The 16275-nt window shown below is 44.2% G+C and overlaps 1 protein-coding gene across 5 annotated transcripts in view; it reads left to right on the top strand.

Moving 5' to 3' along the window:
- Positions 1 to 16275, top strand: part of STAU2 (staufen double-stranded RNA binding protein 2) — a 316613-nt gene that overhangs the window by 174222 nt on the left and 126116 nt on the right. For all 5 annotated transcript variants that reach the window (XM_088471437.1, XM_088471440.1, XM_088471439.1 and 2 more), the window contains one exon: positions 1109 to 1416. In XM_088471437.1, coding sequence (XP_088327563.1) covers positions 1109 to 1416 — 308 coding nt within the window. The remainder of the gene's footprint in view (positions 1 to 1108; positions 1417 to 16275) is intronic.

The raw sequence follows: 16275 nt of genomic DNA on the forward strand, positions 1-16275 counted from the left end.
TTTGTTTCATCGTGATCCATCAAGTTAAAGCTTAGCAATACCAAAAACAAACTTTATTGACCTCTTCAATACAAGAGATAGGTGTGGCACCATGAGCGTGGGCAGGAGAGGTGCTTTGGGCCATACTTACCGACTTTGCAGGGCACCTTTCCGGGAGAAGCCGGAGAGGAGCTACTGCTCTCATCTTCAGGGGGGCGGGACCAGACTATAGCCGCCAGTAGGCCCCTACCCCTTTACAGGAAACCGTGCAATTTGCAAGTCCGTGAGGAGGGGGCGGAGCTAAATGATGCGAATCGCGACATTTAGCCCAACCCCTCCCTACGGATCCGCAAATGTCTCGTAAAATCTCCCCATCCTGCCCACTTTACTAGGAAGTAGGCGGGATGTATGCCTACTCTTTCGGGGGTGCGGGGGATTACCTAAAAATTTGGGAGCCTTCCAGGAGAGAAGGCAAGTATGCTTTGGGCCCACATTCACTTAAATAGGATAGACTACATAGCAGGCTGTGCACAGGGCACACAGTGACATTGGTGTGATTGGTGTCTGTATAGCGCTGCTGGTCATGTAGGTTACATAGCAGTCTGTGCACAGGGCACACAGTGACATTAGTGTGAGTGGTGGGTGATGGCGCTGCTGCTACCAGTCTGTATAGTGCTGCTGGTCACGTATGGTACATAGCAGTCTGTGCACAGGGCACACAGTGACATTGGTGTGAGTGGTGGGTGAATAGGATAGGCTACATAGCAGTCTGTGCACAGGGCACACAGTGACATTGGTGTGAGTGGTGGGTGAAGGCGCTGCTGCCACCAGTCTGTATAGCGCTGCTGGTCACGTGGGCCACTCCAGCGACAAGGCCCCTATGCAAAGAAATACAACTAGAAAAACTGAAAAAAAAAATGTTAAAAGCGATTTCATCTTAAGCGAAGCCGCGCACAACAGTTGGTCATTATTATATTTAACAACAAAGTTGGTTTCTGTTGATTTTAAACTTTTGCAACAAGAAATATTGGTATTTAATACATTTACTATATTTTTGCATTACAATAGCTTTTATTACCTTATTATTTTAAATAACAATAAGAATTTTAATGTGTTTTTATCTCAACAGCTCCGAAAGGCATTCTTCACCTTTCTCCAGATGTCTATCAAGAAATGGAAGCCAGCCGCAGTAAAACTGTCCCTACTCCTGCTGTCAACTTTCTGTCAACCAAAGAGTTGAGCCAGACATCCAGTTCATATTTTAGCACACCAGTAGCCCAAAGTCGCACAGCTGCAATTGCCAGAGAGCTCTTGACCAACGGCAACTCACCTACGGCAGAGGCTATTGGTTTCGCAGGGAACAACATGACATGTTCCAGCTCTACAGTACAACCATCCAAACAGCTTGAGTATCTGGCGGGGATTCAAGGCTTACAGGTGAGCCATAGTGTTATCTCCCTGAGACACTGCTGTAGCATCATGCCATGCATGTGATATTCATAGAAATCACATACGCAATGTTTTTTTATCTTGTATACTTTGTTTTGCTTCTATATACATGGGTAATGTTTGTGGTTTCAGTTGAGTAGTTTGTTTCTAAATGTTACTTAAAATGACCACTGTTTACTTCATTATAAATAATGTCATAAGACATGTTTCAAGCATTTGTTGTTAAAACATGTTTTTATCATATTTTTGTTGAGTACGTGTTCTTTACAAGGGATTGTGCAAGGTTCAATGATGGTGTGACATGTGTTGATCAAAGTTTATTATTGCATGTGTTTATCGTATGTTGGTTATATGACAAGGAATCAGGATCCATGGTCTTTAGAGTCACTTTCTTTCACAATGAGTTGAAAATGTCTTCAACACTGTAGTATATGCTGATATGCAGAGAAAGCCCCCATTGATAATGCTGTTTGCAGTGAACAACGTTTGGGCCATGGTAAATGCTTGATTAGCCAGCAGTTTCTAAAGGAAAGAGGATGTATGCACCCCTAAAGTAAGATGGTGATGATGCACCATTGGTCTAATATGCTATAGATAAAGGCTAAGTTTGCCGCGCTCTGAATTCCAAACTTGGAGTGAAGATTCTAGCCTAAACCGAATCGCTCATCTCTTATATTGTAAGATGGTGCTCTTCTAAGGTAAGTTGGTGATGGAGCTCCCATAATGTAAGGTGGTGATGGTGCTCCCATAATGTGATGTGATGATGGTGCTCCCATAATGTGATGTGGTGATGGTGCTCCCATAATGTGATGTGGTGATGGTGCTCCCATAATGTGATGTGGTGATGGTGCTGCCATAATGTGATGTGGTGATGGTGCTCCCATAATGTGATGTGGTGACGGTGCTCCCATAATGTGAGGTGGTGATGGTGCTCCCATAATGTGATGTGGTGATGGTGCTCCCATAATGTGATGTGGTGATGGTGCTTCAATAATGTGATGTGGTGATGGTGCGCCTATAATGTGATGTGGTGATGGTGCTTCCATAATGTAAGGTGGTGATGGTGCTTCCATAATGTGATGTGGTGATGGTGCTCCCATAACGTAAGGTGGTGATGGTGCTCCCATAATGTGAGGTGGTGATGGTGCTCCCATTGTGTGAGGTGGTGATAGTGCTCCCATAGCGTGAGGTGGTGATGGTGCTCCCATAGCGTGATGTGGTGATGGTGCTCCCATAATGTGAGGTGGTGATGGTGCTCCCATAATGTGATGTGGTATGGTGCTCCCATAATGTGATGTGGTATGGTGCTCCCATAATGTGATGTGGTGATGGTGCGCCTATAATATAAGGTGGTGATGGTGCTTCCATAATGTGATGTGTTGACGGTGCTCCCATAACGTAAGGTGGTGATGGTGCTTCCATAATGTGATGTGGTGATGGTGCACCTATAATGTAAGGTGGTGATGGTGCTCCCATAATGTGATGTGGTGATGGTGCACCTATAATGTAAGGTGGTGATGGTGCTCTCATAATGTGATGTGGTGATGGTGCTCCCATAATGTGATGTGGTGATGGTGCTCCCATAATGTGAGGTGGTGATGGTGCTCCCATAATGTGAGGTGGTGATGGTGCTCCCATAATGTGAGGTGGTGATGGTGCTCCCATAATTTGAGGTGGTGATGGTGCTCCCATAGTGTGAGGTGGTGATGGTGCTCCCATAGTGTGAGGTGGTGATGGTGCTCCCATAGTGTGAGGTGGTGATGGTGCTCCCATAGTGTGAGGTGGTGATGGTGCTCCCATAGTGTGAGGTGGTGATGGTGCTCCCATAGTGTGAGGTGGTGATGGTGCTCCCATAGTGTGAGGTGGTGATGGTGCTCCCATAGTGTGAGGTGGTGATGGTGCTCCCATAATGTGAGGTGGTGATGGTGCTCCCATAATGTAAGATGTTATTGGTGAACCCATAGGACCTGATTCTGAGTCGTACGTTATCCGCACGCAATGCCGATGTTTACCTAGTTGAGTGATTTTTTCCAATTGCGCATGCACAAAAATTTCTGAAAACCCGTACTGCTCAGGCGTAACACAGAGTGTAGGCATAAAGGTGCTGCTGTCATCGGGTCAGACACTATCAGGAATATTTTAGACCTTCCTAGGGGGTGACTGGCAGGTGGCTAGTAGTTCAGGCAAAAATGGTCAATTCAGTGTGTGTATTATGGGAGTATTGCGGAGGAGTCAATGGAAGTGGGTACGTTCCCAGATGCACAGCCGCAGGTATTGTAGGCCATGGTTGGATGGGTAAACTGCACCTGCCAAAGGGCTGGTGGAGTTTTCCATGGTGCGACCGATGGTAGCGTCCAAGGATGAACCAATCGGTATTGCATCGTGCACGGACGCTAAAAGCTTGCGTCTCAATTTATGTGCATGCGGCCAAATGGATGTAGAAAGGGGAGGAGATTGTAGTGTTATTTGCATAAAGTTGCAGACGGGCTACAGCCAGGAGAGATTGCTGCGTGGGCATGACTCAGAATTATAATAATGTCAGGTGGTGTTGGTGCTCCCATAATACAAGGTGGTGATGGTGCTCCCATAATATAAGGGGGTGATGGTGCTCCCATAATGTAAGTTGGTGATGGTGTTCTCATAATATAAGGTGGTAATGGTGCATCCAAGATGTAAGGTGATTCTGCTTCCTTGATGTAAACTGGTGATGGTATATCCATAATGTAAAGTGGTGATGGTGCTCCCAGAATACAGGGTGGTGATGGTGATCCCAGAATACAGGGTGGTGATGGTGCTGCCATAATGTAAGGTGGTGATGCTGCTCTCTGAATACAAGATGGTGATCGTGCTCCCAGAATACAAGATGATGATGGTGCTCCCAGAATACATTTTGGTGATGAGTCTCCCAGAATACAAGGTGGCAATGGTGCTCCCAGAATACAAGGTGGTAATGGTGCTTGCATAATGTAATGTGGTGATAGTTTTCCCATAATACAAGTAGGTGATGGTGCTCCCTGAATACATGGTGGTGATGGTGCTTCCTGAATACATGGTGGTGGTGGTCCTCCCAGAATACATGGTGATGGTGCTCCCAGAATATAAGTTGGTGATGGTGCTCCCATAATGTACTGAGGTGATGGTGCTCCCATAATGTACCAAGGTGATGGTGCTCCCATAATGTACCGAGGTGATGGTGCTCCCATAATGTACCGAGGTGATGGTGCTCCCATAATGTACCGAGGTGATGGTGCTCCCATAATGTACCGAGCTGATGGTGCTCCCATAATGTACCGTGCTGAGAGTGCTCCCATAATGTACCGAGGTGATGGTGCTCCCATAATGTAACGTGCTGAGGGTGCTCCCATAATGTAACGTGCTGAGGGTGCTCCCATAATGTAACGTGGTGATGGTGTTCCCGTAATGTAACGTGGTGATGGTGCTCCCATAATGTAACATGGTGATGGTGCTCCCATAATGTAACGTGGTGATGGTGCTCCCATAATGTAACGTGGTGAGGGTGCTCCCATAATGTACTGAGGTGATGGTGCTCCCATAATACAAGTTGGTGATGGTGCTCCCAGAATACAAGTTGGTGATAGTGCTCCCATAATGTACCGAGGTGATGGTGCTCCCATAATGTACCGAGGTGATGGTGCTCCCATAATGTACCGAGGTGATGGTGCTCCCATTATGTACCGAGGTGATGGTGCTCCCATAATGTACCGAGGTGATGGTGCTCCCATAATGTACCGAGGTGATGGTGCTCCCATAATGTACTGAGGTGATGGTGCTCCCATAATGTACCGAGGTGATGGTGCTCCCATAATGTACCGAGGTGATGGTGCTCCCATAATGTACCGTGCTGAGAGTGCTCCCATAATGTACCGAGGTGATGGTGCTCCCATAATGTAACGTGCTGAGGGTGCTCCCATAATGTAACGTGGTGATGGTGTTCCCGTAATGTAACGTGGTGATGGTGCTCCCATAATGTAACATGGTGATGGTGCTCCCATAATGTAACGTGGTGATGGTGCTCCCATAATGTAACGTGGTGAGGGTGCTCCCATAATGTACTGAGGTGAGGGTGCTCCCATAATACAAGTTGGTGATGGTGCTCCCAGAATACAAGTTGGTGATAGTGCTCCCATAATGTACCGAGGTGATGGTGCTCCCATATTGTACCAAGGTGATGGTGCTCCCATAATGTACCAAGGTGATGGTGCTCCCATAATGTACCGAGGTGATGGTGCTCCCATAATGTACCGTGCTGAGAGTGCTCCCATAATGTACCGAGGTCATGGTGCTCCCATAGTGTAATGTGCTGAGGGTGCTCCCATAATGTAACGTGGTGATGGTGTTCCCATAATGTAACGTGGTGATGGTGCTCCCATAATGTAACATGGTGATGGTGCTCCCATAATGTAACATGGTGATGGTGCTCCCATAATGTAACATGGTGATGGTGCTCCCATAATGTAAAGTGGTGATGGTGCTCCCATAATGTAACGTGGTGATGGTGCTCCCATTATGTAACGTGGTGATGGTGTTCCCAAAATGTAACGTGGTGATGGTGCTCCCATAATGTAACGTGGTGGTGGTGTTCCCATAATGTAACGTGGTGATGGTGCTCCCATAATGTAACGTGGTGATGGTGCTCCCATAATACAAGGTGGTGATGGTGCTCCCAGAATGTAATGTGGTGAGCGTGCTCCAATAACACTGTACAACAAAGAAATACTTTTAATTTGTTTCCTTTCTAAAAATTGTTATACTTTGCTATACCATACTAATTTGAGGTCAAGAAAAATGTTTTTATTAGCTTTAGTTTTTGAACTACAATATTTGCGCTAGATGTACTTCAGTAATATAGTCATAGTGAAAAGCAACTTTAAAATAACCTGATATTTTCTTTATACAACATAAACAGTAGTTTCAATTCAGTTGCAAATAAGAACACAAAACAACATACAGAAACCGAAAGTACTGTCTCATTAGTGGCCTATTCAGGAGAGCACTTTCTCTTTGCTAGTCACTTGTACTCCTCTTCTGGGGCATCTCTTGTCAGGAATACATATGTTACACCGCCGGCCGAAATCCCGATCGTGCGAAAGGTAAGTATTTCCTAACCTAATCTACCCCCTAACCCTCCTTTAGGGTTCCTAACCCTAACATCCGCCCCTGTGCCTACACCTAACCCCCCCTTTCCCCGCCATTTGAACCTAAATCCCCTGGGGGGGGGTGCTTAACCCTAAGTTACCCCCGGGGGTGCCTAACCCTCCCTCCCCCTAGCCTAAACCTAACCTCCGGGGGGGGGTGCCTAACCCTAAGTCCCCCCCGGAACCCTAAACCTAACCCTCCCCCCCGCGGCTGTCCGCGCCTGGCATCCCTTCGATCGGGATGCCAGGTGCCGGTCTCCAGGCGTAGGTTAATTAACCCTCGCCCGGATTCTGTAGTGGAGATGCTGGCGGTCGGCATAGCGACTGCCGGCATCACAAACGCGTACCTCTTGTCACTGTCCAACAGTAGTTCTGCGTTCCATTGCTGAAATGTCTTGGTGGAATTGTTCGCTGTGCTCATCACTCACTGCACCTGAGTTATCAGGGAGGAATTCTAGATGAGAGTCGAGAAAGTGGATTTTGAGTGAAGAGAGTTCAAGCCTAATTGATACTTTTCTAGAAGGTTGTTCATAATCTCAACATATTTTCCAACTCTTCTGTTAACCAAGAAGCCATGCACAACACCTTTAAAGAACATGTCTTGCAGCAAATATGAGGTGCAAGGGTTTGTTTCCCTACCTTGACGCCTAAATAATGATAGTAGGCTGTCTTCACGAGTTTAATATGGCGTTTCTTGGTGGAAAATGTCACATCACACACAATAAAAATTGTCTGCAATGTTAACACTTTTATGTGGAATTCTGGCTTTTAACATAAATTATAACCACAAAACTCAAAACAAATTAAAGGGACATCACACATAACCTTCACTTGATGCACTCTATACACAAACAATAAACAACACATGGCCTACAAGGACTCTATTCAGGTTTGCCAACTTATATATTCTCTAGACGCCAAAATTCCCCAGTATTTAACAAAATATCCGTACATCATCATATCTCGAAACTAAGAGCTGAGAGTTTTAAACGTCAAATTTGTTTTTCGAAATGCTGAATTCAATCAGAAGTAACTATTTTCACGTCTGAAACATTTTCACATTTGTGGAGTGTATTGTAACTTGGTGATAGTGCTTTCGTTATGTAACTTGGTGATGGTGCTCCCATAATGTAAGGCAGTGGTCGCCAACCTTAATTGAGGTGTGAGCTACTTTAGTAAAATGGACTTCCTGAAGAGCTACTAAAATTGTAGAAAAAAAATCTGGCTATTAAACGAACAATTGAAGGTCATTTAATGAAAATGTAAAATAGTATTTCATAGAAAACAACAATGCATTTAATTATTACAGTGATATTGTTGTAGTTTATAAATAAAATTTAAGCACAGTCACATTTCACTGTTAATTACTGGCTCCAAGGACCTGGTACGTGGAGTAGAGTAGCAAAAGATACTGTATAGGCAGGGCTGCTGTGTGATTTTCCAGCAGGGCTGGGGGGGAGTCACTTGCTCCGCCGTAGAGTAGACACCATGGGTGGAACCACAAAGAAGCACGTCAAGTGAGGAGGTCACCTCTTCCTAGTTTTCTCGGCAGTACTGGAGCTAGGTGAGCTACCAAAATTAAGAACCCGCGCTACTGGTAGCTCGCGAGCTACAGGTTGGAAACCACTGATGTAACGCATTGTTCTTTCATAATGTGAGTTGGTGACGCTGCTCCCATAATTTAAGACTCTGATGGTGCTCCCATAATAGGTGTAGGTTTCACTATTATGTAAAATAGTCATGGTGCTTCTGTAAAGTTAAGTGGTGTTCCCATAATGCAAGGTGGTAATGGTGCTAGTGCTACCCATAACGTAATATGCTGATGGTGCTACCATAATGCAAATAGGTGATGGTGCTCCCATAAAGTAAGTTGGTGATGGTGCTCCCATAAAGTAAGTTGGTGATGGTGCACCTATAATGTAAGGTTGTGATGGTGCACCTATAATGTAAGGTGGTGATGGTGCGCCTATAATGTAAGGTGGTAATGGTGCGCCCATAATGTAAGTTGGTGATGGTGCGCCCATAGATTCAGGTGGATGATGGTGCGCCTAGTATGCAAGGTGTTGATGGTGCGCCTATAATGTAACGTGGTGATGGTGCGCCTATAATGTAAGGTGGTGATGGTGCGCCTATAATGTAAGGTGGTGATGGTGCTCCCATATTTTAAGGTGGTGCTGGTGCGCCTATAATGTAACGTGGTAATGGTGCTCCCATAATGTAAGGTGGTGATGGTGCTCCCATAATGTAAGGTGGTGATGGTGCGCCTATAATGTAAGGTGGTGATGGTGCGCCTATAATGTAAGGTGGTGATGGTGCACCTATAATGTAATGTGGTGATGGTGCGCCTATAATGTAAGGTGGTGATGGTGCGCCTATAATGTAAGGTGGTGATGGTGCACCTATAATGTAAGGTGGTGATGGTGCACCTATAATGTAATGTGGTGATGGTGCACCTATAATGTAATGTGGTGATGGTGCACCTATAATGTAAGGTGGTGATGGTGCACCTATAATGTAAGGTGGTGATGGTGCTCCTATAATTTAAAGTGATAATGGTGCACTTAAAATACAATTTAGTTCTTCCCACTGACTTACTGCATAGATGAAATTACATATGATGTTATAACACCCAAGTATTTTTGTCTATGTAATGGAGAGCTGCTTTAATCCACAGAGTTGCAAGAAGTTGAAGAAAAAAACATTTTCATAGGTGATATTTTCAAACTTGTAACACTAACAAGATGTTTCTTACTTTACAGGGTCCACTAACCAATTATAACAGGTAACTTATAATAAGTGAATTGTTCAGTTACCAAATCATTGTTCAGCTTTATCAGTGTAGATGGTTTCTGGTAATTTGAATTATGAATTCCAATAGATGAAGACTATTGTAGTTCCAAATTGCACGTATCCCATAACTTATTTGCAGCAAGTATTTTCCCCCCACCCTTGCATCTAAATGTAATGAATAAGGTGTTTGATTGATTATACTGATCTGAAAATGGTAAAATTGCACTATAATCTACTATTTCATATTGGATAATTTTTCTGGGTATGTGCAATAATAAATGTTATTCCAGCTCAATGTCCGGTCTCACCATGAGGTCTGTCTGCCATTACACTGCGGAAAATGTATCTGTGCGGCTTGGCTTTTGTCTCCGAATGATCTTGATACGTTCTTTTCCCTTCATCTAAACCTGGGCACCATCCAAGTGCTGTCTATCTTTTACAACATCATTGCTTACCTTGGTACCCAATATGCATATCTCTTCATTTCTGTGGGAAACCAATACAGTTTGATTACCTGCAGGTTACATCTATCTCGCAATATCTCTCTGCTGTTTAAACTAATGAAGTGGGAAATTATGTTTTGATATAATGCAGGGTGTACGTGATTCCTGCGGTTTGGGTATGGGATCCCGGCGGTCGGGATGCCGCCGGTCAGAATACAGACAGCGGCATCCCGACAGTCAGAATCCCGACACCATTAAGTAAGTGTCTAACCCTTAGGTAAGTAAATAACCCTTACATCTAACCCTCCCCGGTGCCTGAACCTAACCTCCCCCCCCTAGTGTCTAAACCTAACCTCCCCCCTTTGTGCTTAACCCTATACCTAATCGTCCCTCTAACCCCTGATACTTACCTTTGGGATTCTGTAGCCGTAATTTCGACGCTGTCGGCATTCCAGCACCGGTATTTTGACTGCCGGCATCCCGCACGCCGGGATGCTGACTACATCACGATTCCTGCTACTGTGTTTGCACTCACTTTAGTTATAGGGATCCCTAAACAAGTGTTGACATTCCAACAATGGTTGACCATTTAGTTTTGTTAATGCGGATTAATTATTGATGCTTGTATGAAGAAGCACACAGCGAGTCTCGTATCGAGGCTGAAGGTTTGTGCTTCCTGGTTTTAGACAGCAGTGTCCTGTTTGGATCTAGTTTCCATGTCATGCTGAGAGCCAGAGCACTTGTATAATAAGATCCATCACCTACATGCCCACTTAAATGATAATCCAGGCTAGCCCTCACACCCTGAGGCTTCCTGAACAAGCATGCTACCACGGCAATGCATAACTAAGTTGTAGGCGTGATAATTAGAATGATGTTAATTCCATGTTTATTAGCAGAAGTTTGTTTATTTACATTAAGAATTTAATTCCGGAATCCCCATATGTTTGGGCAGTTTGTGTAGAAGTCCTCCGTCTCAGGAAGTCTCCCTGGGGTCATTTGTTTTGTAAACAAAACCCCATGTGAAGTTTTTTTCAGATCAACAACCTGGCTGGAAACAGACCGTTCTGTATATTCCATATCCATCTATCTGTAGCTACTGGTGGGATTGTTTTTTTTAAGTTTTAAATGCAGTACAAACCATTTATTTAAACATTCCACTCACAAAATGCTTGGTTTACTACTATAGAAATAAATTATGACATTATGTGAAATTAAATTCATTTCATCTTTGCAATTTTCTTTAGTTTTCATTAGGTTTTTTTTGCAGTGCATCTCCTCTTGGATATTCTCCTGCCCTTTGAATGGCACCCATTGCTTGTGTGCATAGAGGCAGCAGACATTATAGGGATTGATCCCAAATTACCGTCTACCTATTATGTAAGAACTAATGAGTTTTGTTAGTCAATCTTCGCACTTGGTGGGGACATTTTCTGCCCCGATCCGATATTTACACATATAAGTGCACCACAAACTTGAGGTATACTTATATGTATGTGAGTGTCATGTCAGACCTACTACCTTACAAACACTCCTTTCATTAAGTTAAACTTTCAGATTGTCTCGTAAATTAATGCTAGGTTTTGGTCTAATTTGTGGCTATTAATTACAGATGTGTCCTCATACATCTAGTCTCTTTGTGCGTTAAGCAGCCTTTCTAGTCATGCCATTACGTGGCGTGGCTCGGTAGTGCTGAGTGTCTTTTTGTGCGACTTTTTCCCTTCAAATGCGTATTATTTGCTCAGCGATGAAGCTTCTGCTGATTGAAATGATATGCGGCATGCTGCCTATATTCTGTGTGCAACTGCCGGTGTATATGCATACGAAACGCTACATTACAGTGTCACAGGCGCTAAACTGCAGGGAACTCCTATCACAGTTGTGCTATCTCCAGCTGTAATTTAATTTAATACGATCTCCACCAATTCAAATCTGGTGTCTGCACGGTGTACAGATTATTGGTCGTTGACTAGATTATTTTGAACAGGAAAATACTTCACTGGAGTATCTAATACTGTATGCAGAAAAAGACTACTTTTCCTTTCATTATTTTAGTCCTATTGTAATGCTGCTAATTAAACATTATAGTATTTAGCGTACACTGGGCGGGATGCATGGAGCGTCACATTCGATGGGATCCCTCCCTTGGCACTCTCCCGATAGAAGCCCATAGGCTTCTATAGGGTAACGCCATCAGGAAGATAGCGTTACCCACCGCAACCAAACCCCGGAGTATATCCCATTCTGGGGCTTAGCGCATATGAGAAATTTCCTGCTGAGTATGTGGGGAAAAAAATATAATGTTTTCGCAAGCTTAGAAGAATTCAATTCTACAAACTATAGTTTAGAAAATAGAAAAAAAATGTTTTTTTTTTAAATAGTATAACATAATTATAGTAGAAGTGGCTGCAGGTAATATTTTTTGAGTAATACAGGAGTTGCACATCTTCACAGAAGCGTGTATGTATTACCGCAGAGCTTGGTGTACTGAGAAGCCAAATAGGATTGTAATAGGTTCTATCATAGGCTGAGTCTGTGAACTGAATCTCTGTGGGAAATGGCTCAGTGCGGAGGTAGTTTTAATTACACGACTCCACTGTAGAAAGCGCTCTGTGTTTTAGAGTATAAAAAGAAAAAAAGCACACACTTTTGCTTTGTCTTTTTGTCTGCGTGTGAGAGAGCCATGTTTGAAAGGCTGTTTTATATATCACTTTGTTCTAACTATATCAATATGTGTCCTTAGTTTGGTAAGTACTGATTCATCACTTATATTTGCTGAGCAGAGATGTCACCTTGGTCACACACATTATTATGATAGTGTTTCATATAACTTTCAGCAAAGGGTAAAGGTCACCTTGCTTTGTCTGAAATCTTGTATAAGGAGTAAAATAAAAACAATGTTGATAGTTCGCTTGTTGTTGGTTCTTTTTACATATTAACTAAATTACGTAACAGATGAGTGTAATTTTGAGCAAATCAGGGTTACGGCCATTACTCTTCGAGTTACGCTTTTTGCTGCAGTGTTCGCCGGAATGATGTTTTGTACTGGATTTGTACAGTGGGAAATTGCCGAATTTATGATCATATGAAGAGCTGAGATAATGACAGTCATCCATGCATTCTATAGGTGGTTGGGTTGTTATAAAATTCAGATCACTTATGGCTGAGTTCCGATGATTAAATGTGTCAGATTTCACAGCCAAATGTGGAATGAGGCAGACATTCTGCCGACCAGTTTTGAAAACTGAGCATTAATTCTCTAATTTACATAGTGATGAGTAAGTTTTCTCTTCAGTACATCTCCACCTCATGAGTGTATATTCTGAGTGAGCACCAGCTGAATTGGCAAAGAACATTTCTGGAGAACAAAACTAGTGACATTTGGGTTATTTCAGAGTTTTATTTTTGTTTTTCCTTTTTTTTTTCTTTGTCAGAATGCGCTACATACCTTGCCTTATATGTACTCTATGATCCAAAAGGATGAGCAGTTCATTTGGTTTCTGTTACATAACGTGCAGCCGTTGCAAGGGTATTAAAAAAAAAACAGTCCGTTATGCTAAAAACACCTATTGTTCAAAGTTTGCCGTTATTTCTGTAGCCATATTTAATATTATTTTTTACAGACTTTTAGATCAAAGTATTACAACTAAGGACACTTTGAACAGTATATTTTTTGGGGTTTTTTTTGTGCTAGCATCTTCATCTGCCTCTCACTACTAGCTGTATAGCATATAGGGGGAGACTTTTCAAATCTTGGAGAGATATAAAATACCAACCAATCAGCTCCTACCTGTCATTTGATTAGCAGAGCCTGTATAATGACAGAAGCTGATTGGTTGATACTTTATCTTTCCCCAAGATCTGATAAATCTCCCCCATAGTAGGTACCACCCCTTATATTTGTTGCCTGTTTGTGACTTTGGATTGCACAAAGCTCTGTAGATAAATTCCATGTACCGGGCTGAAATATTAATGCAATTTTTGTGTAGTGAGGAATGAACACTGGTTGTGGAGTCCCCATTCATCTCTGTGGACCCGGACTTGCCAGGGGAGCATAGCCACACCCCCAGGATGGCACGGCCATTCCCCTTGCTTCTGTTCACTGCAAAGTGTAGCCACAACCCCTTTTCACTACAATAGCTGAGAAGTCACATGTTGCCTAATTCCTAGCTGGCAACACCCGATCCTGCTGTCAAGTGAGAAGATTAATATTCAATTTAGTTACACAATTAGATTTGAGGGTGTCCAGGCGTTAGTGCTAGTGCTGCTTCGAAGCACTAGCAGGCGGAAGCAGCACTAGCAGGCGAAGCAGGAGCGCCAATAACTCCACGTTAAGTAGACTGTTAGTAAATAGACCCCTAAGTCTGTTATTACTCTGTCTTGTTTTATTATGGTTCTATTTATGACCGTTTTGTTCAGTGCAATGGTATATGCTGGCAGTGGCGGTTCTAGGGGTGGGCTAGCAGGGCCGTCGCCCGGGGCGCCGTCCCCTAGAGTCCCCAGAAGGTAAATTTTTTTTCCCATAATAAAAAAAAAACCCCAGCACCGGACCCCCCCGCGTTGCCGGGCGCCCGCTGATATTTGTTATCAGCGGGCACCCGGCTCCCTCCCTGCAGCGGCAGCCGAAGCTCACTCCAGAGCTCCGGCTCCCGCATAGAGCACTATGGGAGGGATGTCATGACGTCTTTCCCATAGATCCGTGGTGGAGCCGTGGTCGGACCGGATGGCAGCAGACGCAGGAGCGGGGCCTAAGGTAAGGATTGTGTTTGTATTTTTTATTTTTCAGAAGGGAGGCATGGGGGCATTACTACTGGGGGCATGTCTATAAGGGGGCATTACTACTGGGGACATGTCTATAAGGGGGCATTACTACTGGGGGCATGTCTATAAGGGGGCATTACTACTGGGGGCATGTCTATAAGGGGGCATTACTACTGTGGGCATGTCTATAAGGGACATTACTACTGGGGGCATGTCTGTAAGGGGCATTACTACAGAGGGCATTACTACTGGGGGCATGTCTATAAGGGGCATGTCTATAGGAGGGCATTACTACTGGGACCATGTCTATAAGGGGCATTTCTACTGGGGGCATGTCTGTAAGGGGCATTACTACAGAGGGCATTACTACTGGGGGCATGTCTATTGGGGGGGCATGTCTATAAGGGGACATTACTACTGGGGGCATGTCTATAAGGGGGCATTTCTACTGGAGCATGTCTATAAGGGCCATTACTACTGGGGGCATGTCTATAGGGGGGCATTACTACTGGGAGCATGTCTATAAGGGGTCATTTCTACTGGGGGCATGTCTATAAGCGGGCATTACTACTGGGGGCATGTCTATAAGGGGGCATTACTACTGGGGACATGTCTATAAGGGGGCATTACTACTGGGGGCACTAATGGGGGCATTAGAACTTTGGGCACTACTATAGGGGGCATTCCTACTGTGGGCACTAATATAGGGGGCATTACTGGGGCACTACTATGGGGGCACTACTACTGTGGGCATTGTATTAGGGGCACTACTACTCAGTACTGTGGGCCTTGCGTATAAGGGGCACTAATTTGGGCATTGTGTAAAAGGGGCACCACTGTATGTCATAACATGAATAAGGGACTAATGTGTGGCGTAATTTGAATTGGGGATAGTGTATTATAAAGGGAATTACTGTGTGTGGCACAATGTAATATACAGGGCATTCCTGCATGTGGCATAATGTGTTATATAGGGCATTACTGCGTGTGGCATAATGTGTTATACAGGGCATTACTGCATGTGGCATAATGTATTTATAAAGGGCATTACTGTGTAAGGCGCATTACTGCACATGGCAATTATTCGCCATGAGGGGAGAGCTTGGGGAAAGCCCAGCACCTTCATAAGTGCTGGGCATGCCCCACAGTGTGATGAATTGGGGGTGTTCCGCAAGGACACGCCCCCTTTCCGGAAGCACGTGTGCTTTCAGCGCAAGCAGAGAAACGTCATCTACAAAAAGTTTTGTGTTTGGGAACTTTCTGTGAACTTATCTGTGGCGTCACTAGGGGGTTGCAGGCTGCACCGAGTGACACCATCCAAGGGGATGACACCCAAAAGCAGAGCAGAGCTGGAGAGGCTGGGGGTTTCCCAACAGCTCCCGGAGCACTGGGCAAGACCCAGCGTGACGACAACGGGTAGTGTCACGCAGTCACGCCCCAGAAATGGGACGACTTGTGTGACGTGGCCTCACGGACAAGAGGTTGTGCATTCGGCACATGCGGGGTGTTAGTAGGTGCCGCACACCACCCAGTGTGATGCCTTTGGGCTATATAAGTAAAAGGTAATATATTATCCAGCTATGTGTATTAGAGAGTGTACATTGAGACCAGTTTGTATGGAGGAATTTAAAGGCTTGCCAAAGCCTAAATAAGTGCATGGTGACTGAATAGACACCCCTGCTGTAAATATTTACAGG

The sequence above is a fragment of the Taudactylus pleione genome, unplaced genomic scaffold, assembly GCF_031769625.1.
Source record: "Taudactylus pleione unplaced genomic scaffold, aTauple2 ptg000114l, whole genome shotgun sequence".
Lineage (NCBI taxonomy): Eukaryota > Metazoa > Chordata > Amphibia > Anura > Myobatrachidae > Taudactylus > Taudactylus pleione.